The 27,991-nt window shown below is 34.3% G+C and overlaps 1 protein-coding gene across 10 annotated transcripts; it reads left to right on the top strand.

Moving 5' to 3' along the window:
* The first annotated feature begins 31 nt into the window (after positions 1–31).
* Positions 32–27,616, top strand: LOC106067388 (transcriptional adapter 2-alpha-like). 10 transcript variants are annotated; one of them, XM_013226563.2, is made up of 14 exons: positions 32–178; positions 5,193–5,400; positions 5,517–5,611; positions 16,959–17,161; positions 17,757–17,848; positions 17,969–18,066; positions 18,729–18,776; positions 19,186–19,380; positions 20,106–20,169; positions 20,539–20,582; positions 21,527–21,634; positions 23,005–23,165; positions 25,672–25,833; positions 27,358–27,616. In XM_013226563.2, exons 4-14 carry the CDS (start codon positions 16,973–16,975, stop codon positions 27,544–27,546), a joined length of 1,350 nt encoding a protein of 449 aa, XP_013082017.2. In that variant the 5' UTR covers positions 32–178; positions 5,193–5,400; positions 5,517–5,611; positions 16,959–16,972; the 3' UTR covers positions 27,547–27,616. The 10 variants fall into 10 exon arrangements, 8 of the variants coding, with proteins under 8 accessions (XP_013082017.2, XP_055861601.1, XP_055861604.1 ...); XM_013226564.2 differs by lacking the exons at positions 32–178; positions 5,193–5,400; positions 5,517–5,611 and adding exons at positions 13,355–14,738; positions 16,061–16,116; XM_056005626.1 differs by lacking the exons at positions 32–178; positions 5,193–5,400 and having other exon boundaries at positions 5,461–5,611.
* Positions 27,617–27,991: the final 375 nt, after the last annotated feature.

Here is a 27,991-nt window from a genome sequence, read left to right as displayed (position 1 = left end):
GTAATGTTGCGTGAGAGTTAGTTCCCTTAGCGGATTCGGAAGTGTGTGTAGCTGTTCGTTATCTAATATGGTTGAATAAAAGCCTCTGTGTGTGTGTGTTGTAACTCGGCCTTGTCGTATATCTGTTTCTACTTGTATTTAAGAGTATATCAACATGGCGGCAGCGGTAACACGTGAAGTAAGTAAGAACTGTGTTAATTATCATTCAAGAAAGCAGTGTGCATCTAGTTTGATTAAAACCATCCCAGAAATTTGGGAAGGGAAAAAGATAATGAGAAAGAGAGTTTAAGGGAAAAGAGATAATAAAAGAGAGAGAGAGAGAAAAGAGATGATAACTTCTACTTAGATTTGATGAATTTCTAACACTGACATAAGAGATATTAATATTTTTTTTATCACTCAGTTTTTTTATTTCTTCTTAGTATCTGCTTACACCGGCATACTTGTGCTTTTCAATATTAAAGTTTCAAATGAATATGTTTCTCCATCTTTTTGAATCTTTATACCTCTGTCAACTGTTTTGTTGATAAGTGCCTGGTTTTACTGTCCCGAGAGTCATCCTTCATCCTTAATAGCTAGAAATAAATAGCGCAAGGGGCAATGAACTCCTGCGAAACGGTTAAAACTAGAAGTCGGCATGAACTAAATTAAAGACATCGCCTGTCCACGAAAAGGCGGCATGGACAAGTGTATATAAATACTGACCTAGGTCCTGCCGCTGCGCTTATCATCAGGGAGTCCAAGCTCGAATAGCCTCGGTGACATATTTATGACTTTTCCCAGAGCTGATAGTGCCAGAGTGGACGGGCGAGTTATGGGCATGTAAAAAAGATGTTAAAGAAAGGGGAAGAGGGCGTATTCAGTGCCGTTTATACGAATAAGCGCCCTGTGTCTCTTCTAGCGTCAATCACAGTTCATTAAAGCAATGTTTCCCAAACTTTTTCTTTAACGGAACACTTTGCACATTTGTGAGTATTTAACGGAACACTTTGCACATTTGTAAGAATTTAATGGAACACTTTGCACATTTGTGAGCATTTAACGGAACACTTTGCACATTTGTGAGAATTTAACGGAACACATTGCACATTTGTAAAAATTTAACGGAACACTTTGCACATTTGTGAAAATTTAACGGAATACTTTGCACATTTGTGAAAATTTAACGGAACACTTGGCACAATTGTGAAAATTTAACGGAACACTTTGCACATTTGTGAGTATTTAACGGAACACTTTGCACATTTGTGAGAATTTAACGGAACACTTTGCTAATTAATTAATTAATTCATGCGGTGGCCACTAGTTAATTATTCCAGTAGTTCATGGACTATCTATTCAGACCTCGAGGAACACTAGGGTACCGCAAAACACAGTTTGGGAAACACAGCATTAAAGAATGTTTTGATAGTCTTTATAAAATAAAGACTTGTGTCAGCGGTCCTTAACCTGCTGCATGCTGGGGGCTCCTGTTGAACTTGAGAGGAGTTGCTGAAAAGCAATATTTGTATTTTACGGCCAACAATAAAATGAGTGGAATACGTTTTCGAACGGAAAAGAAATTATCGAAATGATAGGATGAAGCACTTTAAGTGACATGAACAGTTGTTCTACACATACCCAAAATAAAGTGATTCCCTCCTAAATAAAAGTCTATTAGAGATTTTCATCAATGACAAAAACAAACAAAACAAACAAAAACAAAATATACATAAATAGTTCCGAAATGGACTGGATTAGTCACGCCAGATTCTGCCTCGTCTCAAGAAGAAACTAAAAGTAGTGACTTATCTGGGCGCATCTTTTGTCTTCCGAGTCAGGAGACACACACATATATATATATATGTCATGGTTAAACGAATGTATAGATCATAGACATAAATAAATATAGACTGGCCGAAGGAAGTAACTTCATGTAACTTGAAAACATGTAGATATATTGTATTCGGATTTCCGAATTATGAAAATTGCATGATCTTCGTTCTTAGAGATTAAACAAAACACTAGTGAAAATATTGTAATACTTATATAGGTTATGGCTGAAATAGATATGAATACTTAACTTTTATACTGCTCATAAATGCTGTATAATAAAGTACCCAAAATTGCAAGTCACAAATGTTCGTTTCATAAAACTCTTTAATCGGCCAGTCTATATTTATTTATGTCTATGGTATAGATCTACTAGACTTTATAATATTCTAATAAGGTTTTGTATCTAGACTTAGGAGACGATGTGCAAAATTTTCCTGCACATTCATTTATTAAACTCTTTCATCAATAATGCCTTGTATTAGCACATTTTGTCATTTCAAGAACTTTCAAAGACGATGTTGGATCTAGATCTAGACTTAGTTCTCCAGTCAATGTTTCTTTTTTACTTTGAAATATTGTAAAAGTGAAAGTTGTCCCAGTGTGTCCAACGAGCTAGTAAAGCTTTTCTGAGAGATATACATCGACTGTAAGATTTCAAGGAATATCGTTAGAGCCATTTTCGAACCTTTCACGAGGATACGAGTTAAAAAGAGGTATTGTAAAAAAAGTATCTTTTCTGAACACCAAAAGTGGCCGTTACTTTTATTTCAGCACGAACAGAACTTCTAATAGCACTTCTAATAGCACTTCTAATAGCACTTCTAATAGCACTTCTGTAGTTTGAGTCAGGCCAATTAATTACTTTGATGGAGAGACATCCAAGCTATGGTCCATCAAACAGCTTTCTCCAGGCGTCTCAGATCTCGGACTCTCTCCAACTGTCATCTGATCTTGTCCATTTGCTAGGTATCTGCTTCCAAATCTAGGTGCCATGTATTTCTGGGTCGTCTATTCTTCCTCTTGTCTTGTGATGTTGGATGTAGGCTTGCGAAGGGTGTGTCTTATCCATCGCCAGCGTCTCTGAAGGATATCTAATGCTCTATTCTTGCCACAGTTCCTCATTAGTGATCTTGTAGGACATGTAGAGTTAGCGGACCATAAGAATAGTACAATCGGCCTAAAATGTAAATTTGTGGCGTAAATTAATTATCAACTAATCATTTACAATAATTGCGTACTTCCACCATAAAAGTTCAGTCGAATGTTCTAGAGACGTTGAAAATCAAACAACGCATTCCCCGCCCCTTCTCCATTTCCCCCAAATGCTCATTAGAGTTGAATGACCTATAGGACGTTGCCTTTCTAATCTTTCAGAGCTTACAATGCTGACATTTTCCTGGCCTCTTTTGGCGGTGCGACTGTGCCATTAAGTGCAAAGCAATTTTTGAACTGGCTCTACTGGTTTTAATGTCTAGTTTTTTGACAATGTCCTCCTTTATTTCTAGGTTTTATATCTAAGACCATAAACTTTAATCTACCCCAAGACAGGAATGAATCTAAGACCATAAACTTGAATCTGCCCCAAAACATGAATAAATCTAATTCAGCGTCAAACTATGTGCATGTGTGTTTACCTTTATTTTGTTTATAATTCCTTGTCTAATTGAATAAGGTCTTTTTAGTTTGTTAGTATTCTACTCCATCCTCTCATGTAGATCTTGATTCAGATCTAAATAATTTGTTTACATCTTGGCACTTGCTGTCGCGTGGGTGTGAATAAAAAAAGGTATAGTTACAGAGAGATAATGGCACCGCATTGTTAGTTACATCAAGGCAAGTGACCGAAACGTTTTTTTTTTAAATACAATTATTATGTAAACATTGACTTCCATTCATAAAAATGCTGTTAACCCAAAACTGTATCTAGACTTGTTTCTTGTAGAGAGTTTACGTAGGTGTATATCTCCACAGTTTACATCGGCGTATATCTTCACAGTTTACATCGGCGTATATCTTCACAGTTTACATCGGCGTATATCTTCATTCCAATTCTATTACAATCGAGATTATCAAACGCACTCATTATAGTCGGTGGCTGAGCGGTAAAGCGCTTGGCTACCGAACCGGGGTCCGAATCCTGGGATTTTAAATTTCGGGATCTTAGGGCGCCTCTGAGTCCACCCAGGTCTAATGGGTACCTGACATTAGTTTGGCAAAAGTAAAGGCGGCTGGTCGTTGTGCTGGCCACATAACACCCTCGTTAACAGTAGGCCACAGAAACAGATGACCTTTACATCATCTGCCCTATAGACCACAAGGTCTGAAGGGGGAACTTTACTCTTTTTAATAAGAGTCACTCATTTTATAATTACCATCCCCATCTCATGTACATAATTATCTTGTAGCTGATTTTAATAGCCCTTGAAGCCTCTCTGGATCAGTATCCGAGTATTCCAAACAGCCTCTCCAGAAGAGATGATAAAAGCCTCTCTAGCAGAAAATTTAGTCGACCTATCTGGTGCAGATTATTAAAAAAACACAAAACCTGGCAGAGATTCTAGACAGCCTCTCATAAAATCATAAAACAAAAAAACATGCTTGTACTAATTATCGAAAACAATAACAACAAACGCTACATGCGTTTAGTAATTATCGAAAACAAGAACAACAAGGGCAATATGCATTTACTCATTGTAACTTAGTGAATTGATCACTCCACATGTCCCTCAGTGGACTCTGCGCTCCATGGACTCAACGCCTCTAGCGGTGCCACATTTCTCCATCAAAAGTTGGCTTGCTTTTTTAGTACACGCACCAAAGGATTGGAACTCACACCCCATTGATCTCAGACAGACAACATACTTCACTGCATTCAAGAACATTAATACCTATCTGTTCAAAACTTAATTAGATTAGTTTGTCATTTTAGCTCTCGCGTTTATGTTTGAAATGTAATCACAGCGCCTTGAGCCTACATTTTGGTTGTTACCAGCGCTCTTTAAATTATATTATTATTATCTATATATAAATGACATCATGATGAATATTTATAATTTTTATATAAAGCTGCTTTAAGTTAGGACTATGTAAATCTGCTATTTTTTTTTTAGATTTACGGTTGTAATTTTGATCTGATATTGTAAAATTGATTATCCATCACATACTTCTGCTATTGTAATTGTGATATGCTATTGTAATTTTGGTGTAGATGTTAATTTTTAGGTTTGCTATTGTAATATAGATATGCTGGTTTGATGTTGTAATATAGGTTTGCTAGTCCAGCATATCTGCTATTGAAAAGTAGATTTGTTATTATTACGTCGAGTTATCTTATCTTTCCAATTATCATCAGCGCCCACCTTTTGCTTCTGTTCCAGCATCGTTTCGAGTTGAAAATTGAATGAACTTTACAGCATATGTTGACCTGTTTTTCCTTGACCTTTTCGGGAAAACCCTCAAATTCAATTACTCTCCATCTCACTACCCATCGTGCCACTGATAACTGCAGACTGGGGCATTCGCTGACTTCTGCTCGTCACAACGCAACCTTGCACAGTGGTTGACCGGAAAAACCCAAAGCATAAGGTACGATAACTCTCAGCGTGATCTCCTAGCAGACGTTTGTCTTTCAATTAGGCACGCAGTGCGCACTCACATTAAACACAGGAAGCTCAAATGAAAACCTTTTTTTCTTTTGCAAGATGATGAAGAACTATTGTGAAATTAGCTGTCTTTGTAGAAGTAATGACCAAGCCAAAATTTGGAAGCAATGGCCTACTTTTTGAGCACTGTCAAGGTAATACAAAACTCCCATGTACTCTTGCTGTATTCTTTTCATATGAAGTAAAAAAATAAATTATGTTTACATGGACTCTAGATCTAGAATCTAGATAACTAGTCTAGATCTATGTCTAGATCTAATTCTTTGCTGTTAATTTGTTTATGTTTTTTTTTTTTGTTGTTTTTTTTACTAAAGAATGTGTAACCATGGGAAACTAATTCGTACATTTAATAAACAGTTTTATTTTTTTGTACCGTAACTCTGTTTCGTGTTTGACTCAATGATTCTGTATGAGAATGAAGTAAATTGAATAATTGTAAAAACAAGTATATGTGTATTAAATATATATAAAAAAGAAATGCATCAATTTAACCAATCATTGAAAGTAGCACATTTAATGAAAAGGGGGGGGGGCGTGGTGGCTCAGTAAAAATGCGCTTCCGAACCGGGTTCGAATCTCGGCAATGGCAGGGATATTGAACTTAGGGATATCTGACATTAGTTGGGGAAAGTAAAGGTGGCTGGTCGTTGGTCTAGATTACTCTAGATCAATTACAAATTTAATCACATGACTGATCCAAACTAATTGATACAACTATACGCTTGTTATAAGCTTTTTTGTTAAAGTATTTTTTTTTATTTCTTGTTTATCGTCCAGGACATATTCGATGAGTGTTTCAGAGTTTTGACCCCTAGGTCAATAAAATAACCAGAATATCTACCGCTAAAATGTTCTTGGCTTCCACCAGTCGTAAAACGACTATGGTTCATTTCAATGATCTTGCATAAGAGGAAAACCTGGACATTATCTCTTGATGGATCTCTTACGTCACCCAGACAGCAGTTCGCTCTCTCTAGGCCTACTCTGCAGCTGGGTCCAAATGAAAGGCGAATAACCGAAACAGTTTGGGATCAGCAGCGTCACACGAACTGTCTGGAATGTAGTGCTGGTTGTTTCAAGTTGCTTAAAGATCTCCGGCTCATAATTTTTTTTTTATCTCGAGGTTGACTCCCGAAGTTTGTCCCTTGTCAGGTGACCAATCGTTATAAAAGACCTGAACACTGACCTGCAACGTCACAACCTGTGGGCAGTTTGGACCAATAGCTTGTTGCCACGTCACATGTGTCTTGGTTTGGGTTTAGTCACAAAGTCGAAGAGGTTTTGCTTTATAGTTTCTTTTTTGCTACAAACTGATATAGAAACTAAAATGAATAACTAATTGTGTAATTTCATTATTAATGCATAAAACTATTACGCTACAATGCTAACGGTCAATTATATATTAGTCTGTTAGAATTTAACAACAATGCTAATTGAAAATCATATAACATCTTTTTATTATTTTGTTATATTTTAAATATTACTGTACTTACTATATTGAGAGTCTTGCAGTGGCGTGGCTATGGGGGGTGGTGGATTCTGGTGGAGAATTTGAAATTAATGGGGGACTCCGAAATGAGTTTTCGAAATATTTTTTTTACATTAAATATTAAATATTACGCCATTATCTCATGTCACGATGTCCAATGTCAAAAGGCATGGGTCCTTAAAGAGGTCAAGCCCCACGGGACCCCAAATGATGGCCAATTCATAGGTACGCCACTGGAGTCTGTAAATATCTGTGAATAAATTAAGGTTCAGTTTAAAAACGGATTATCAATTTCAATTTAAAATGTGCTTGTACTATTGACATTAAACTTACGCCTACAAAGTGGCGTAGCAAGGGATTTGTGGGCTGGGGGGGGGGGGCTTGGCCTCTTTAGGGGCTCCTGTATTTTAACATTCGACATCATGACAAGAGATAATGACATAGAAAAGAGCACCTGGCTGCATGCGGCTTCAGAACAGCTGGAGGTCACTTACAAAGACCACTGGATACACATTTGAGACCAAAATAAATCCGCTGCCGAGGACAGACGCAGACGGCGAAAAGAAAATAATCGACCACTGGCGGACAATGGTTATGCTTGCCCTGGTTGTGGCAAAATATATTGGTCACAACATGGGCTGCGTATCCACGGGAAATACTGTATTCCTCATTAATCTTCGGACTCGAAGACAAGCTTTTATTATGTGGAATACATGCAACATGGTCACTAATTTACATAACAACATGAATAGCAAGATAACAGGGCAGTGGCTTAGTATTTAATATTTTTAAAAAAAATCGGACACTCATTTGGGGGACCTCAAGTCGGCTCAAGTAGGGGCCCGGGGTGATTTTCAAATTTGGGCCCCCTTCTCCCCCCCACCCTAGCTACGCCACTGCACCCACCCATTAGATTGGATGAATAAACATGGCATGTAAGATATTTTAACAGCACTAAGGTACAAAGGTTATTAAGAGAAGAAGGTGTAGTAATGACCTGAGACAGATAAGCTCCCAGATGGACTAGAGCCGCGGACCTCCGAACCTGCCCCATGGCAAAGCAGCGAGCAGGTACCTGGCATCTGAATTAACAATCTAGGTCCCCAAATAAGAATTTTTCAAAGTAGGGTTATCTAAACCCGAAAACTCCAATCTCCATTTTTATTTTAGATAAGATTGGACCAGCTATCTGTAGCTGGATCACAGCCTTAACACAAAACTGGTAAACATTTGACACATTTGAAAAAAAAAAAAGAAAAAAAAAAGCTTTTCTATGTCTTAGTGTGAAAAGTCCATTTTTCATAACAGACAAACACTTGGCAGAATGCCATTGTAAAATGTGTTTTCTTTTTCCACCAAAACTTTCAAAGTGATTTTCAAAGGTTTGCATGCTGTTCGTATTGAATAAAAAAAACATTGTTTTTCTAACTGAATTACTCTCATACGAACTCATGCCTGTATGTGGGCTAATGCCTTCTCTGTTAAGGCTTTTAGATATTCATTTACAGTTTAACTTTTTTCAATTTAGTTAAATTTGCGTATTCCACCATTAAATCATTGTTATGTCAGGTATAGTTTTCTTGTTTCTGAAGTGAAATAAATCAGGCGTGGTAAACTTCGTTTCGGATGGGACTTGTGGAACTAGCAAGGCTCGAGAGTGTAATCCTATTATTTTGTAAACTCATTTAGCTCAAGAAAAAAAAATCTAAAGTACGCTAGACTGAAAATTAGATTAAAACGTCGTTAATATAATATCATTGAAGTTAGAGACGTTCTGATAAAAAGTCATTGAAGTTAGAGACGTTCTGATATAATGTCATTGAAGTTAGAGACATTCTGATAAAAAGTCATTGAAGTTAGAGACGTTCTGATATAATGTCATTGAAGTTAGAGACGTTCTGATAAAAAGTCATTGAAGTTAGAGACGTTCTGATATAATGTCATTGAAGTTAGAGACATTCTGATAAAAAGTCATTGAAGTTAGAGACGTTCTGATATAATGTCATTGAAGTTAGAGACGTTCTGATTAAATGTGATTAAAGTTAGAGACTTTCTGATATATTGTCATTGAAGTTAGAGACTTTCTGATGCAATGTCATTGAAGTTAGAGACGTTCTGATAAAAAGTCATTGAAGTTAGAGACTTTCTGATGCAATGTCATTGAAGTTAGAGACGTTCTGATATAATGTCAATAAAGTTAGAGACGTTATGATAAAAAGTCATTGAAGTTAGAGACGTTCTGATATAATGTCATTGAAGTTAGAGACAGTCTGATAAAAAGTCATTGAAGTTAGAGACGTTCTGATATAATGTCATTGAAGTTAGAGACATTCTGATAAAAAGTCATTGAAGTTAGAGACGTTCTGATATAATGTCATTGAAGTTAGAGACGTTCTGATAAAAAGTCATTGAAGTTAGAGACGTTCTGATAAAAAGTCATTGAAGTTAGAGAAGTTCTGATTTAATATCATTGAAGTTAGAGTCGTTCTGATATATTGTCATTAAAGTTAGAGACTTTCTGATGCAATGTCATTGAAGTTATAATGGAGACGTTCTGATATAATGTCAATAAAGTTAGAGACTTTCTGATACTATGTCATTGAAGTTAGAGACTTATTGATATAGTGTCCTTGAAGTTATAATAGAGACGTTCTGATATAATGTGTACTCATTGTCATCATGGTACGAACCTGTGTGAATCAGACAGGAAAAACCAATGAATTAGAATAGTTTAAGTCTAATCAACATGCAAGACTAGATTAACATATGGATACGCGCGCGTAGGGTGTAATTATTTTGTTTTGTTAGAAAAGTCTGTAATTTATTATATAAGATAATATAATAATAAGATTTGAATTGATTTGTGCACGGGTTTAGGAACATAAACTTTAGTTTCTTTCATAAGCCGGTTGTAGTTTTAGATACCACTAATTCGATTTTAAACTTCTACTGACTGCATTCACTCCAAAATAACAATCTTTTGAATAATTAGAGAGGGTCTAGATTCCTCTAGATCAAGATTGAAGATAAATCTCTAGAATCTATTAGACTCATCGTTAGAATTTAGATCCTAGATAGACTTCTAGATTCATTATCAAGATCATTTATAGTTGGAGTCTAATTACGTCTAGATCTAGAAGAAAAATAATCTAATCTAGCTAGATCTAGATATCTAGATCTACTATGTAACTATCTAATTAATTATATAATAGATATCTATTCTAGATCTAAGTTTTTATTATAACTTCTAGTCTAGTTCTAGATCTAGACTAGATCTTCTAAGACTAAGTCCGGACTTATACATCAAAGACTAAGAATAGTAAGACTATACTATAATACTTATACTAGTCATAATGATAATAGTTAATAGTCTATAATCTATAATTATTTATAGTGACTATACTTATAGTTTTTTTAGTACTAAAAATAGATCTGGAATCTAGATTTAAACTATTTAAAGTTAAAGATAGACGATTTATTTATATAAATCACATTATAGAACAGTTTTTTAATTGCTAAAAGGCTAATTCTAGGGCAAAATTTCTGTTACACTAAATTCAGCAGAATATTAATATATGCAGTTTTATTTTACAGAAATCATGCCTAAAGCAAGGACTGCAATAGTTTGGTCACTCAAAGACTCACAACTGTTTCAGTTTCTCTTGGATAAATATAGTGATATACCAGAGCCTGGATCTGACACTACTAATAAAACCTGCTTAAATGGCCATGCTCTTCATATTTTTATAGCCAATGAATCATGTTATACAAGTTCAACAGATATAATAAGTTCATCCTTCGGAATTCCTTCACCAGAAACTTTAATTAAATTAAAAAGATTAATTTACAATACACTAACAAAACACAAAAAAAATTTAAATAGAAATCTTGGAAAAATAAAAATAATGTGCTCTGAAATATTTCACCAACTACCCTCTCATACTGTCCCCAATCCTGATTCCAACATTCAAACACCAGCTGTAGAAACCATACAACCAGTAAATGAATTTATTCCCCCTGCTTTAAACATAAAAGAGGGACTTACACCCAGAGAAAAAGACTTAAAAAGGCGTTTATCTTTGCTCTCCGAGTCTAGGAGTGAGGAAAGAAGCAGGCACATACAAAAAATGAAGCAAATCAAATTACAAATTAATGATCAGCCTAAAATAATTAAAAACTTTAAGCAGTCAGTGGAGAGAAAAAAACAAACTATTATAAAACTTAAAAAGGAATTAAAAAAACTTAAAACTGAATCTGGCAAAGAAGAAATAGCTAAATTGAAAAATAGATTAACAGCCACAAAAAATAAGTATAATCATTCAATAATTAAAATTAAATCAAATTATAAAAAAGAATTGTCTGAGAGGGACACAATCATTAAGGCCCTTCAGTGTGACAAACTGGTCCTTGAAGATAAAGTTTTACAATTAGAAAATATTAATGCTACGTCCCTTAAAAAAGACAAAAAAACTTATAATGTAATAGCCAGATTGATTATTTATGATTGTATTTCTAACAATGTCCCCACCAAAAGAATCCCCTCTGTAATTGATAGTTTGTCACACAGAATGGGGATCCTTATTGATTCTGTCCCTGACAAAAGTTCTATTGAAAACTGTGTAAGAGAACTTGGTGTTATATCAGACCTGCAAGCCGCTGAAGTTGTCATGGCTACACCAGGCCTAACTCTTGGGTTTGATGCCACAACCCAAGAGGGTGTACATGTCAACTCAGTGCATCTCACCACCAAGTCTAATACTTTAGTAATTGCTTTAGATGACCTGAGTGGTGGGACGGCTGAGGATTATGGGAATCACATCTGTCAAGCAATTCAAAACTTGGCAGGAGTGTACTCTAATTTTCACAAGACAGATTTACACGAGTGCCGGGATAAAATTATCCAAAATATTTCGAACACAATGTCTGACCGGGCTCCTGTAAACCATGCCACTGTGATGCGATTGTCTGAGTTGTGGGACAAATCCTTGACTGAGCTTAATTGCCACGTGCACCCGCTTGATAGCATTGCTAAAGGCTGCACGGAGGCACTTAAGACCCTGCAGACAGAACAAGGTAAGCTTTTTGGTAGTGACTGCTTGGCAGGTAACATTGTCTTGCAGCTGACCAAAATGCGTTACAAAATGGGTACAGGCAATCCCAAAGCTTTTGTTTCATTTTTAGTAAAAGAAAAATTAAAGAAGGGCCTTATTCCACGGTATAGGGGTAATCGTTTTCATGTATTATTTCATACTAGTGGAATATTGGTCCTTCATTCTGAACAAATTTTAGATTTTTTGGGATCTGCCTCTGCCCTTCCTTGTGGAGGTCTGACTGCAGCATTGCTGTATGACCTCCAACTTCAAACAGCAAAAAAACAATTATATGTCATGGGCCTAATAGGAAAACTGTTGACTGGCCCTTGGATGAGAAAATTTTACACATCCCAAGATGATGTGAGAAATATTTCTTATTATGAGGGCGTCACAGTCATTAAAGGAGTTCTAGCCCGAGTAAATGAATGTCTGAAAAATCCTTTCAGCATTTTTACAAGGAGCTTAGACTTCTTTGATGAAGACCTTGATGCCAATGACCCTGTACTGCAAGTTCTTTTGCTCTGCCCTCAAGATATGCAAGTTGAGCGTATGTTGAAAGATTGCCTGTCTTCTATTGCGTCTGTTATCCAGAGGCAGTATGAAAGTTTTCTTTGTATGGATGAATCTGAGCTGATGAAGCTTGAAGCGGAATCTGCTAGGTCACATAATATGGACTCAGAAGAGGTGGTTGGCATGTTCAGTGCAGAAAAAAAACGTGCACCCAGTGCAACAGTGTGCTACATCTCTTCTAAAGTCCGTTCCAAAAAGAACAAAACTGTGGCCTATCTAGATTCCCTGACGGAATCAGCTCGGAAAGAAAGGGTCGAATGGGCCATGGGTGCTGCACGCATTAGAAGGCGGGCTAATAAAGTGAGGTCGTCTAGTGTGAATGAAGAGATTGTTAAGAGGGCAGAGCAAAAGGCCAGAGAAAGTGAGAAGAGAGAGAGGAAACAGATTGAGAACCTGCTTAGAAAGGAAGACTTTGACCGAATAAGGACAGAAATGAAGGATGTGACTGAAGAGACTTTGACTAATGTTGTGGACATTTTATCAGGGAATATTTTTGGGAGGTTGATTTGCCATTACTGGTTTGATGAAGGTGCGCATTGTGGTAGGATAATGAGAGTGAAGAAAGAATGGAAAGGAAAGAAAGTTGTATATAATAAAGATGTATATGAGGTGTCCTACTGGTCGATTGAAGAGGATGAAAGTGAGGGTGTTGATTATGACATGAATAAATATGAATTAGCTTGTGACGTACTATTTAAAGACCTGACTTTAATGTAAATTAGACTGGACATTAGACGCTATTGACATCATGTTTTTTTTTCTATCCATTGGCAATAATTGTGCAGTTTGATTTCTGTCTTGCAAATGGGTGTTCTTTTGAATTGGGTCACAAACAAATACAAACAATTATTAAATATACAATCATTCATAACCTCAAATTTACCTTACAACAAATTAATTACTAACTATAAAATTAATACTTAATAATTAAAAATTTGCTTAAAAAGTCACAAATATAACTATCCAATTCTAAAGAACATTCTTTCAAGGATTTAATTTTAGAATTACTTTTGATTATATTGATCTTCTTTTACTTTTTTAAATCTTTCATTAATTTTTTTTATACATGAAAATTACATTTTACTAAATTGTTTTCTTTCATATATGAATTTAAAATAAATTCCAATGTTATATTTAGATATTTTTTTTAAAAGTACATGTTATATTGATTAAAATCAATAATTTCCATAACTCACTTTTTTACTAAATTTTTTTCTTTCATATATGAATTTAAAATTAATTCCAATGGTATATTTAGATATTTTTTTAAAAAGTACATGTTATATTGATTAAAATAAATAATTTCCTTAACTCACTTTCGCAAAACGAATTAGAGTACATTGTGATTCTCTATTTCTCAGAGCTGCTCTGATATAACACTGTTCTTTGCCAGTTTCAGTAAAAAAAATTTTTTAAATTCTGAATTTTTTTTTATGTTACATATTGAACTGTACATATTTATTTACTTTTCAAATTTTTTAAATACTAAGCTTTGCTTCCTAACTACTTTTCTTCCTATTTCATGCTGAAATCATTATGCTTTGTGGCATATTTCAACTTATTCTACTTTCCATTTTATAGTTCTTTAATATCAATATATATATTTAATATATAATTAAATTAATTCTTACTTTGACATGTTTACTATTTCATATTATTTTATGCACACCAACTGTATTCAGAATTATTTTGTATGTATAAATTTTTTTTGGTTTACGTCTCTTGTTCTACACTTACAAATCTGTATTGTTTTCTTCAAGAAGGTTTAACATTAAACTATAAAAAAATATTTATAAAAAATTAAATATTTAAAATTTAAAGAAATTTTTTTTTTACTATTTAGTGCTTAAACATTAAATTTTCTGACCACTGACTGCTATTTTTTTTTATACCATTGATTTAATAATAAATTTTATCAGTCCTCTCTTCAAGACTCGTGCAGTAAAGAAATGGTTTTGTTTTCTTGGGTGTAATGTTTCTTCTTAATTTATTTTTCTTACTCATTATTACAATTACACATCTATGGCCAACACCTCATCGTATTGTACTAACAGTAGACCATCATTGAATTCAAGAATTTATTGTTTATTGGCTACAACTCATGCTATGGTTAGCACCTGAACTTACTAAGAATCACCTGTATTAATGTATGTCACCATAAACAGTATTATATGAATGTTGTAATAACACTCTAGATCTTCATTGCATTCGACTACTGCTTACAACACTTGTCATGGCTAATACCTCATCTTACCATACTGAATCAACTGTATCATCTTCAACTACTGCCTACAACCCATGTCATGGCTAATACCTCATCTTACCATACTGAATCAACTGTATCATCTTCAACTACTGCCTACAACTCATGTCATGGCTAATACCTCATCTTACCATACTGAATCAACTGTATCATCTTCAACTACTGCCTACAACTCATGTCATGGCTAATACCTCATCTTACCATACTGAATCAACTGTATCATCTTCAACTACTGCCTACAACTCATGGCTAATACCTCATCTTACCATACTGAATCAACTGTATCATCTTCAACTACTGCCTACAACTCATGGCTAATACCTCATCTTACCATACTGAATCAACTGTATCATCTTCAACTACTGCCTACAACTCATGTCATGGCTAATACCTCATCTTACCATACTGAATCAACTATATCATCTTCAACTACTGCCTACAACTCATGTCATGACTAATACCTCATCTTACCATACTGAATCAACTGTATCATCTTCAACTACTGCCTGCCTACAACTCATGTCATGACTAATACCTCATCTTACCATACTGAATCAACTGAATCATCTATGTCATCTTCAGTATCATACATCAGAAACGTTATATCCAGATAAAGCAATTGATTGTAAGTTGTCATCAGTGACTTTGTTACCCATCATTGATGAGTTGAACTTTTTTCTATGTTAATTAATATATACAAATCAATATATACGTAGGTAATGTACAACTGTAGCTTTCTTCTGATACATGGTTTTGTGTTTGTTTATTAAAAATAACTAAATTATAAGCATTATCGTTTAAAAAAATGTTTAGTAACCTCATTATTCTTATTTTTTTTTACGTTAATTACTTTAGCAGTATATAAATTAATAATAGGCTTGTGTAGGGCACATCATAAGCTTTCATTTGATATATAATAATAAATGGTGAGGTCAAAATTAACGAAATTGTGTGTTTTTTTGTTGAATTTTACAAAATCTCCTCTCACTTTTTCCATTGGGTTCAATGTTAAGCAAAAACGCGTTAAAAAAATCATAACTTTCTAACTGTTAAACATTCAGACATAATTTTTACATCAGTGGAAAGTTCTAATAAAGTACTTCAATGATTTACTAAGCAAAATTTATTTTTTTTTTCAAAAAAAAATAATTTTTGTTTACCTCCCTAGGTCACAAGTGTCAAGTTTAAATTTAGATCCAGATAGTAGATAAGAGGCATCATAAGGCAAGCAAGTCTATACCTATACTATACTCAACTAGAGGATGTAGACAAATGTAGAAAGTAGAATTGTAGATGATGAAGATGAATTGAAGCGCTTTTACTACTAAAACTTGTAGTCTACTACTTACTACTAGGCCTCTGCGGGTCTAGCTAGGGCTAGGCTCTAACAGACAATAGATTATGATTATTTATATCTAGGGTAGAATACACTATAATACTCTAGATCTAAAAGTCTAACAGTTTCTAAAGCAACAGCTGAGCAGAGGACAGACTTAGTTGACTAACAACTGTAACAAAAAAAAAATAAATTTTTCAAAAACTATTAAATGTAGACCTACTAACAATAACATTGTAAATGTGATGATTGTCAGTAACATTATGATTATAGGAAGTATATTACTAACTAGTATTAATTAGATCCAGACCTAGTCAGTGATATTTGATATCTATATAATTTCCCAAATCAAAATATTTTTACATTTATCTTATCTTATAAAATACAGATTATGTTACATCAAAAAGAAGATGATTATTTCTTTGATAAAATTTCCCTAATCAAATTATTTTGACATTTAGCTTATAATCTTATCTTATAAAATACAGACTTTATGTCATAAAAGAATATGATTATGTCCTGCATGTGTTATACTTAGGTCAATCTAGTCATGCATATTAATCAATGACTTTAACTTTGCCAAGTCATTGGTTTTCCTGTCTGACTCAGGGAACCCATCGCATTTAATGATGAAGAGGTTGATGAAATATTTGTTGTATTGTATTGTAACATATAATACACTAAAATATTCTAAAGTACATGTGACATAAGAAATGTTTTTTTTTTACAGATTGATCTCTTCCTATGGAGTATGATGATGATGCATTAGATGCTTTTGGAACTAAATGTCGAGCATGTGGCTTGCCTTTACTAACTCCCTGGATACGCTGCGCTGCAGAACATTGTCAGCCAAATATGAACATATGTATCCAGTGTTTTTCATTGGGGATCCAGTTGGAGCAACATTCAAATGATCATCCTTATTGTGTTGTGGTAAATAGTCCAAGAGTATCAACTTTAATGACTTTTAAAATTTATTCACCAAATATGTTTCAGTCCAATTCTTGGCCTTCATGTGTGACTCAGATATTGGGTCCAGGGAATCTGTTAGCACTAACAGAAGTAATTGGTGCCTAAACCAGTAAGATTCAGGCAGAAGGGGCTTGTCTGAATTGAAACCGTTGCTGCCTTGCAGAGCAGCAGGATCCAAACTTGAGAAAGACTTCGTGAGTCAACCCCTAGGAAAAATCATGAGCTGGTGACCCTTAGGCAGCTTGCTGCACAGTGTTACACCTTGTATCAGCACTTGGTGTTCCTCTGGGCATAGCTGCATGGAGACGGGAAGCTGCTATGTAGACAACATCGCTCTGACTTTAGCTAATGCCCAGGCATTCATCTCATTTCTAAGAGTATGATATGACCCATAGCTGTTTCACTATTGAAGGGGGCTCTAGAGAGTGTTATTTCATAAGTCACTTAGTGTTTCCTATTATGCTTTACATTGATAGATTTTTCTTGTCTAGTGTTCAAAATTAAATTATTCATTATCAAAAAGATTTTAGAGTAAAAAATAGATTTGGACTTTCAGAAACTGGAGTTTCCACTATATGAACCAAGTTGGACTGCTACAGAAGAAATACGCTTATTGGAAGCAATCTGTGAATATGGTTTGGGTAATTGGTAAGCAGTTTAGAGTGTCATTTTTATTTTAAGAATTTATATGTTATATGAGATAATCCATAGTCGCTTTGAAGGAGGCCATAATTGTGATAACACTTTGAATTATACTTTTCCTTCCAGGCCAACAATCAGTACTCGAATGAGAACCAAAACTCCAGAAGACTGTGAGCGACATTATTTTAGCTGCTACGTAGACAATCCAAAACCCCCTCTGCCAGGTAGACATTGTGTGGTGTAAAAAGTTACAATTTGTTCCTTCACCCTATTTTTAGGGGGCCCAGTACAGAAAAAGTCACCATTGTTTGTGGTTGTTAGTCTGTTGTTTGCATTTTGATCTCAAAACTAAAAGCAATATTGAAAACCCAATTTGAGATAAGTGTAATCCTTTTGCTCTTCTAAAAGTGAAACCTTTTGTTTTTTAAATTAAACATGAAAGTTGTTTCAAAATATATCTATGAACATACTCTTCAAGATTAAAAATTCTTTTTTTTTTAATTTTTATTTTAAACATTTTTAGTACTCTATAATGGTAAAGTTCAAGTTATTACAGAGTAAAAAAAAATCTTATTTGTCTTCTGTCAATGTCTATTTATACTTTGGAATTTGTATTTGGATGGCTGCTTGGTTGTATTGAATGTGCTCTGTCATCTCGATGGTCATGGGTATAAACACTGCAAATTGTTTAGGCTAGAATGTAATTGTCTTCAATCTTGAAGGCACATCGAAAAGAAAACTATACTTACTTGTCAACTAAATATATATATATCATCAATAGTAAAAAAAAGTAAAGTTCCCTTTTCTTTTGTTTAAGTTTATTTTGTCAAAGTGTATTGAGACAGCAAGCTTAATCACTTTTTAACTTTGTTGTATTTTTGACCAGTTTTTCCAGATCCAGTTATAAACAAAGGAGCTCCTATTACGTACAAATGTAAGTTTTAAAATAACACTTTTTATTCTTCATATCAAAAGGAAAAAAAAATTGCTTTAGAAAAGGATAATAAAAAAACCCCTCAAAACTCAAACCTCTATTATGTGAGCATCCATTATGAGCTGTTAAATTCTCTATTCTGGTGGTAGGTATTTTTAATGAAGATTATATGATGTCAGAGTCTAAAAGTAGACATCTATTGAGGAAAAAAATATAGCTGGCTACAATATACTTCCTTTTGTTAACATTTATGTAGAAAAATGTAACGGTCAGCAGCCAAAAATACCTTGTCTGACTAGCCACCAAGAACTAAACTTTCTTAGTGGTTGTTAGTATCAGAACATAACTTTCTTTAGGGATGTTATTCAGTATTAGCCCACCTTAAAAATAACTTTGTGATTGTTATCAGTATCAGACAACCCACCTAGACCTGCTGAGCAAACAGCCCTGTGGCATGAGATGGGAGGCTACTCTGCAGCCAGAGGAGATTTCAACATTGAGCATGACAACTTTATAGAGATGGACATTTGCCAAATGAGCTTTGAGGATGAGGATGAGGAAAATATGGAAGGTGAAGAAGAAGGAGACAGAAACCTGTTTACAGGTGAGGAACTTATTTAAATGACTTCATCAGTGAGAAAAAAAAGGGAATTAACTATCATTGAAATAGTATATAGTAAAAAACAAGTTATGGGCATTCCTTCAGAAAAAATTATGAAGATTATGTCCTGGTTCAGACCTCTCGCAGAATGGCAGGAGATGGCCGCTGTCAAAGATCCTACTCGGGCTCATGATATCAGGGGCATACCACAGGATCAGGCAGGCATTCTTTTTGTTTACAGTGAAATTTAAGTGATTGAAATCTTTGTTTGTAGGTTAGGTTATTGGAAATTCGTCTAATCGTTATGCAATTAATCCTTGCAGATTGGCATTGCTGGTTTGTAGGTTTTGAAACCTATCTAATTGCCATAGATAGTGCCAGTGTTTACATTTTTTTTTAATTAGACACCAACTACGTAAAACTTTTTTCTTGCTAAGTGTGCTAGTTTATAGTTTATATGCTGCAAGTAATGTGCTTGACAAAAAGCCCCAAAGTTACTAGCATAAACATTCCCTCCCCCATAAAAAAAGACAATCATTTGAATCTAAAACTCACTGCCCGCTTTCTTTTATATGCTCTAAAGGAGTAATTCTCAGCATGGTTCGTCCCTAATGGGGAATTACTTGTTCATATTAAAAGAATTTCTGCTTCTAAGAATATTCATTTTGTATAATTTTTTTATACATTTAAATTCAGATACTGGTATCAATTGTTTGTGTTTGTTTCAGAGCTGAAATTGGCCGCACTGGATGTTTACAGAAATAGTTTGATTGAAAGACAACGTAAAAAAAAGTATTTGAAGTTTTACATTTCTATAAAAAGAACTTTTAATGAGGAATTTGCTCCGTATCTTAGTTTTATACTATTTTGCATTAAAAGAAAATTACGTTTTTTTTGTACATTTTTCAATAAAAATTGTGTTGAAGTTTTAAATGGAAATGTCTGAAAACATACGATTAAAAGAAATTCATAAATTAAGCAAAAGCACTAATCAAATATTCAAAAGAATATCACCCCTTAAAAAAATTGTATACATGATTAGATAGATACGTGCATACATTACCATAAAACTTAGGAGGATTATTATTTTGTTACTTTTTATTAATACAAAATTTAAACCAACTCTAAATATGTCTTCTTTTTATTTATTATTATTTTTAGAATTGTTCGAGACATTGGCCTCATCAATAGCCGTAGATGGTATGGTAAGTCAATAAAGTTTTTGTTTTCTTTAAATTACTCTTGATTTTGAAATGGTTTAACTATGTAAGCTGGCAACTTGTTTGTCTGGTAAGCATCTCTGACTGCTGTAAAGATGGTCCTAGTTCAAATCTTGACCTCTTCCATCCTGCAGGAGGTTTGATATATAATAATCCTTTCTGAAAGACATCTGAAAGCTTCCTCAAATCAAAACACAATTCAATAAAGAAAAAAAATGAATTAAATTCATTTGTAAGCATTCTGTTTAAATGTGAATTACATGTGATGTACACTTCAAGAAAATCATACTAAAGAATACAATAAAGTGTAATGTGTTTGTATGTCATAGTTCTATAGCAACTCCTTGGGTATGGAGTAGATTTCTAGTTTACAAAGTTCATGTCAAATGAAATGTTATGTAGTGTCTGTTGTGGAATTTAAATGTTTGATTGCATTATAATGTGTTAGTTTTAACCTTTTTTGTTTTATTATATAATAATATGTATGTTTGAACTTGGCTTGGTTGGCTACCCATGAAAGGGGCTCGAGGTTTGACACCTGACTCGAGCAGAGTTGTGTTTACTTAGCGCCTAAAGGCAGCATGGAAAACCTTCTCCCAGATACCCACCCCCACCCTCTCTGGTCCACAAATGAGATTGGACCATAGCTCTCTGAGCATGCTATAAGCATGAAAGTAGCTTTATCATAAGAGCTATAATTTATTTATTTTTTTTAATTATCTCATAAATGTTTTGTTTATATGCAGAAAGTTTATAAGGAACCATAACTGCTTAAATTTCTTAGATCAGATTATTCTCACTAACTAAATCTACTTCAGTCTACTTCAGTATATTTTTTATTCATCAAAGTTTGTGGCAATAAAAAACTGAGTTGAATATCTTTCAATAAAGATCATTGACTCAAACTTGTACATTTATTTGTTTTACAGGTTTTGTGAAACGAAGATTTGACTTGAGTTTTTCACTAGATGCCATGCGTCCATTCATGAGACTTTTTCCATCCTTGACCTTCGACAAATACCTAGAAAGCCTCTCTTGTAAGTAATTTTGTAAGCTTATATTTATCTCACTGTCAAGTGTATGAACCAATCTAAATCTCAGTCTCATAACTTGGTGCCTCACACTATTATAACATCATTTTAAGGGAGTTCCATCTGCTGTAAGACACAAAAAAAGTAAGGCACATTCCTTGTTCCATATGCTAAGACAAATTTGTACAAATACTCCTTCTTTCCTAGTGCTATTAGAGCATGGAATGGGTTGCCTGAGCTAGGAAAACCAATGACTTGGCAGAATTTAAGTCATTGATTAACATGCATGACTAGATTGATCATCTTCTATTTTGAAGTAATTTCTATATTTCATAAGATAAGATCTTCAAATACAAAACCTTATAAAATACTCAGAATTTTCTGGTGATATTGTGTAAATACAATAAAAAGTGGCTAATGAGAAATCTCATCAAATGTTTTTTGTTGTCATGTCAGACTTTAAATGGTGCAAACATGGATGCAAATGAGAAAATAGTGAATTAAACATGGATAAATAATGAACAAGGACACAATATAATTTAATTGCTAATGTATAACTCATCTTTCATGCTTATAGCATTATTGTCTGACCTCTTGTGGGGCTGGGTGAGGGTATCGAGTTAGACACTGTCCAATGGGGTATTGAGTTAGACACTGTCCAATGGGGTATCGAGTTAGACACTGTCCAATGGGGTATCGAGTTAGACACTGTCCAATGGGGTATTGAGTTAGACACTGTCCAATGGGGTATCGAGTTAGACACTGTCCAATAGGGTATCGAGTTAGACACTGTCCAATGGGGTATTGAGTTAGACACTGTCCAATAGGTGCTTACTTCTGACGGCTCAGGGAGAATTACGACACATTGTGTTGCCACTGCGTCGAGTAGACCACATTCTTTATGAATGTCGCGTTCTGCATGAAGAACGATCAGGACATAGGATTTGAGAGAAAACTGGTTTGTGTGCAGCATTAGGGCTGTCCTTGTACGGGGGCTAGAAGACCTTAAAACTCACTGCTCGCTTTCTTTTACATGCTTTAAAGGAGTAATTCTCAGCATGGTTCGTTCTTAATGGGGTTTCTGATTCAGTATCTGGGAGAAGTAAGCACTCATCAAAAACAGCCTAATTTGCGCCGGGTTTCAAAGTCGAGCCCCCTTGATGGGTAACCATGCCATTTATGCCTTTAGCCAGACACTCCAATATTTATCATGATAACTTATTCATCATTTCAGCTCCTAGCTTCACATCTGTATTAACATTTACAGCTTTATCATTGTAGCGTCTTTTTTGTAGTAGTGAGCTAGTTCTATAGAGTAAGTCTTTTTAACACAAAGTTTAGTTATTCATTAAACTTTTCACAATTTGTGTCACAAGATGAAAGGCAACTCAAGTCTGATATCAGTAACCTACAGAACTATAGACATAATGGTATAGTCAAACTTCGTTCTGTCAAAACTTATCAAGCCTTGAAACAAAGAAGAGAATTCCTTAGAACACAGCGCCACCTTATGTCTGATGTCCTTCTTCATGTGAAGGTCAGTCTCACCATTTCACTGTTCTTGTTGACCGTTATGATTTTTTACTATTTTTTACACAAAGTTCAATTTTACTGGTTCGATACGTGACGTTTTTGAACTGAAGTTTTATTGGCTCTATTTTTAAGTCAACATTTTTTTTTCTTAAGTTAAAACAAAATGCCTGAAAACAAATTGTTCACTTTCTAAAAAAATTAAACTTAGTTTTAAATATTAAACCAATTCAGTTTTACCTTTACCCAAAAAATATTTTATTATTGAAACAGATTTTTATTTACCATAATGAGCACTAGATAAAAGTCATCAAAACAGTCTTTATGATTCAATTATGTTCAATTTACATAGATATTTACTTCAAATTCAATTTTTGTGACATCCTTTTTTAAAAAATAATGAATAATTGTCAAAACATTGTTTTATTATTTTAAAAAATTCGCTTTAATAGTCTTATTTTACATGTTGATTGGTCTTATTTTAGATTTACCTGATATTATAATACAATTGTTGGAAAGGTTTCGAAATGTTTTATGCATATTTTTCTGTACCAAGTATTGTTTTTTAAATAAAAAATTTTGTTCAGCACAAAAGCTGTAACCTTACCTTCATTTATATAGCAACATTTTCACCTAATTATTTGATCTATTAAAAAAAAATGTAATTTACCAATTTACAGTTAATAAACATTAATCAACTATCAGTTGATATTTCTTAAAGATGACTTTCATTATGTAAAGTTGCAATGGAAACATTTCAAAAACTTGAATTATACTTTTGAAATTGACAATCTTGGTAACTCAGACATTGTGTAATTAAACTGCTTTTAAACAATGACTCTATACAATGAATGGCATTGAAACTTTTTTTCACCTGCCATTTGTCTTCATTTGATAAATTATTCAGATAGTTTGTCCATCATTTTATGGTGATGACCACTTTTGGCATCCAGATGGTTGTGAGCTTTGCACTGCATTTTTGAATGTTTGGCTGTACACTTGGCAAGTAGTCCAGCTGGAACTTGTGCAAGTCGCCTTAGTTTTCTTCTCCAATTTTCTTCAGCCAAGACTGGTTTCTTTTCCCCAGCAATATTTGCACCAGTTTTCACAGAGTGGGGCCATGATGCTCTATCAAGAGCTTCGTCTCCAAGCTGGCAGGGTCTATAATGAAGGTTTTCAGGGAGGCTTTGAAGGTGTCACTGAGCTATTTTTCTTGACCATCCACATCTCAATTTCCATTTGTTAGCTGGCCATAAAGGGATGTGGGTGTTGTCCATTCTGATGTGGCCTGCCCATCACAAATGGGACTGCATAAGGATTGTGTGGATGCTATGAAGGCCCACTCTTTTGAGAACCTCTGTGTCAGATATCTTGCCACTTTATGTTCATAATTTTTCTTAGGCAGATCTTGTGGAAGTGGTTCAGCTACTTAGCATGCCATCTATATACTGTCCACATTTCTTTGGTATACAGCAATGCTGGGAGGATAGACCCTTAGTTTTGTACATGTGTTGATGCCTCATCTGTTCCACACATACCTGGACAGTCTGCCAAAGGATGCACTGAACTAGGCAATTTGCATGTCAATATCTATGTTGTTGTTTTTTTTAAGATTGTACTACCGAGGTATATACATTTTTCCACTGCACTTATTATTTGTTTGTTTACTTTGATTATTGTGTCTGAGTAGGTTTTCCTGTAATTGGCAGGCACAGGACTTTTGTCTTTTAGTATTTATTGTGATTACCAAAATCCGCACACATTTTTGCAAAGTTAATAACACTGTTCTGTAGTTCTGTTTACATTAAGAGCCAAGTCATCAGTAAATAATAGGTCCCAAATTTTGTTTTTGATTTGACTTTGAGATGCCCCCAGCATTTCAATAATATTTATTCCATCACTATTCCTGACTGCATCTGTCAACTTAGCGGAAACATGAGGCTTAACAGCGTGAGTGCTAAGACACAACCCTGTTTTACCCCATTCTTATCTGATCCGTTCTTGACTTTCAGTGTAGGGGTGCTGTAACAGTTTGCCAATCCCTCCACTTTAACTGGTCTGCAGTTGTTCTTAGCAGGATAACAAGAGAGAAGCCGGTTTATTCTTTTATGTAATCCAGCCAGCTTTTCTTTGTGCTTCCTTCACTGTACTTTGAAGAATGATTTTTGATAGTGAGTTTTACAATATGACCAAACCAGCTCAGCTTTAGAATAAATGTGTATTTTTGTTGTATTATGTTAGCAGCATTATAAACTATAAAGGCTGATGACTATTATATCATGTGCCTTTGGGTCTCAAAAGGGATACTTTATTTACTTATTAAGATTGACATATGACTGTATACACATGTGAATGTATATGTCTTTTAGATGGTGAACTGTATGTTCATGTATTTGCACATCATTGTTTTATGGTAGATGTACATCTACTGTCTGATATGTTAACTGTTGCCCACAACTTGTTTACAGTAAATCTAGTCACAATTAGTCATTCATTTTCTTCTTTTGCTCCAGGATGAAGTTTACTTTCAAACATGGCTGTCAAAGCAAGCCAGTCGAGATGGAGCCCCCGTAGCTCTCGGCAACACGCTTCCACCGCTTCACAGGAAGCCTGTTCCCCGTCTGAAGATTGAAAACTTGCCTGGCTATGAGAAACTCAATGATTTGGAGAAAGAGGTTGGTGAAACTGCACAAAATATATTAGAAGACCATTTAATAGTGTCTAGTTGAGACATGAAAATTTAGTTGATATTAATAGAAACATTGCTTTGTTTGATCTTGACTTCACTCTGTACAAGAAAAGTTTTGAAATACTACTGTGTTTTTACCCATAAAACCTGCCTGTTATACAGGTTTTTTACAATTGAATGACAGCAAAGGTGCAGGGTTTACAAAATTCAGTTTGCTTATAAAGTTTGAACTACAAGAAACCTGTGCTGCTGATTGTCCCAGGAATGAATAGTCTACACAATAAGGCTGAGCACCAGCCCATGCACAATCTGGACAGTCTTAGGGCCCAGCCCTGCTACTGCAGCTAATCTTTCTCCACCATCACAAGATAACTATGTCAATGACTTTCTTTCAAAAACAAAATCCTATAGATAGAACCTTAAGCTTGTATTTCACATGCCTGGAGCATGATTGCGTCTCGTGGGACAGACCTCTCATGAGCTACAACTATCTACCAGTAGTTTACTGCACGTTACACATTGTACATGTGGGGTGTATAAGGATGCAGGTTGTAATCTTAGAAAATAAAAGAAATAGAAATAAAAATTCAAGAATACCTCTATTTGCACCTAGAACATACTTCTTGGCATGGAAATGTGTAGAGTGCATTTGGTAGTTAATCTCAATATAGTTACAAAAAAAGGTAGAGAGATTGCAGTTGTACATCTTCTAGTCCTGGGTCAACTCTTTAATGCTTTTGCCAGATAATCTTTAAGTACATTCTCTACACAATATCTCTTGACAGGTCAGAATATAGAAAGACCAGATAGATAAGACAAATTTCCTTACAAACAATAAAGATTATTATTATTTTAAAAACTTTTTATTTACAATTATCTTACAGAATTTAATTAATACAAGCCATTTATTGTGGTTGGTCTCATTTGATGAGGATACTTGTCTTGTCTTTGGCCTGTCTTAGGTTGTTAAAAGATCTTGTCAATGCTTTTTTCAATGTTATAAAACAGAACCAGCCTTAGAAAAAGGCCAGGAGACATGCTGGTTGTGTGGTAAAGCACTTGGCTTCTGAACTGTTGAATATTGAGAGTTTTTAACTTCAGGATGCTCCAGAGTTCATCCACTTCTAATTGATAACTGAGATATATTATGGAAGTAAAGGTGGTTGGTCATTGTGCTGACCACACAACACCCTCATTAACCGTCACCCAAAAAAAAACAACAGATAAGCTTTACATCATCTGGCTCCATAAAAAAGTTCCTTTTACCTAGTTAAAGCCAAAGTTTCATGGTCTGAGATATTGAAGTGACCTTTCAGGTGCAGCTTTAGTCTGTGTAGACTGGTTTGGGAAGAGCAGATGCAGTTCTTCAGTTAGCAGATAGATTAGGGAGTAGCGGATAGGATAATTGTCTAGACTTGAGTGCTTCAGGCTAAAGTTTATAATATTGTACTTATCTATTAAGCATTCATGATGTCTAATTTTTTATAAGACTTTTTTTTATTCTTCTCAGCTTTGCTCTGAAGCCCGCTTAGTGCCCCAGGCTTATCTAGACTTTTCAAAGATCTTGATTGCAGAAAATGCCAAACATGGCTGCTTGAAACTGGCTCAGGCAAGGAGTCTCATCAAGATAGATGTCAACAAAACCAGAAAACTGTACGACTTTTTAATTATGCAAGGGCATATAGTCAAAAGTCTTTAATAGTATGTACATAGATTTTATTATATGTTTGTTGAATTTTATTAAAATGATTACTGGTATTTAAATATTATTTGTGTTTGTCTTTATTGTGATCTCTTTAGAGTTATGAAATGTAATTTCTTATAAAATACAGTTAAATTGAAAATTTAATTTACAAAGAAATTTTAAAAAATAGTAAAAAATATGAAATCCTTTTTTGGATATCTTAATAATGTAGAATTTATTTCCCTTTTTTGATATCAAACTCATAATCAATTTCCAGTAATTGATTTTGGTTAACTTTTTAATTGATTCATGTTTTGTTTGATACAATAAATAATTGTTTAAAGTTTGAACTTCATCTGAGAATCTGTGTGGGAGCAATAATGTTCAATAATCTAAGGGGATGAAACCCTTCCTAATTAAACATATTTCTGTATACTGAAGGATTAATTTATCTTGTTAG

Source organism: Biomphalaria glabrata, chromosome 12 (assembly GCF_947242115.1).
Source record: "Biomphalaria glabrata chromosome 12, xgBioGlab47.1, whole genome shotgun sequence".
Taxonomy (NCBI): Eukaryota; Metazoa; Mollusca; class Gastropoda; family Planorbidae; genus Biomphalaria; species Biomphalaria glabrata.
This window is presented reverse-complemented; position numbering and strand designations above follow the sequence as displayed.

What these genes read in the sequence shown, in the direction of transcription:
- LOC106067388 (XM_013226562.2), top strand. Translation starts at nt 10,566, where the DNA reads ATGCCTAAAGCAAGGACTGCAATAGTTTGGTCACTCAAAGACTCACAA.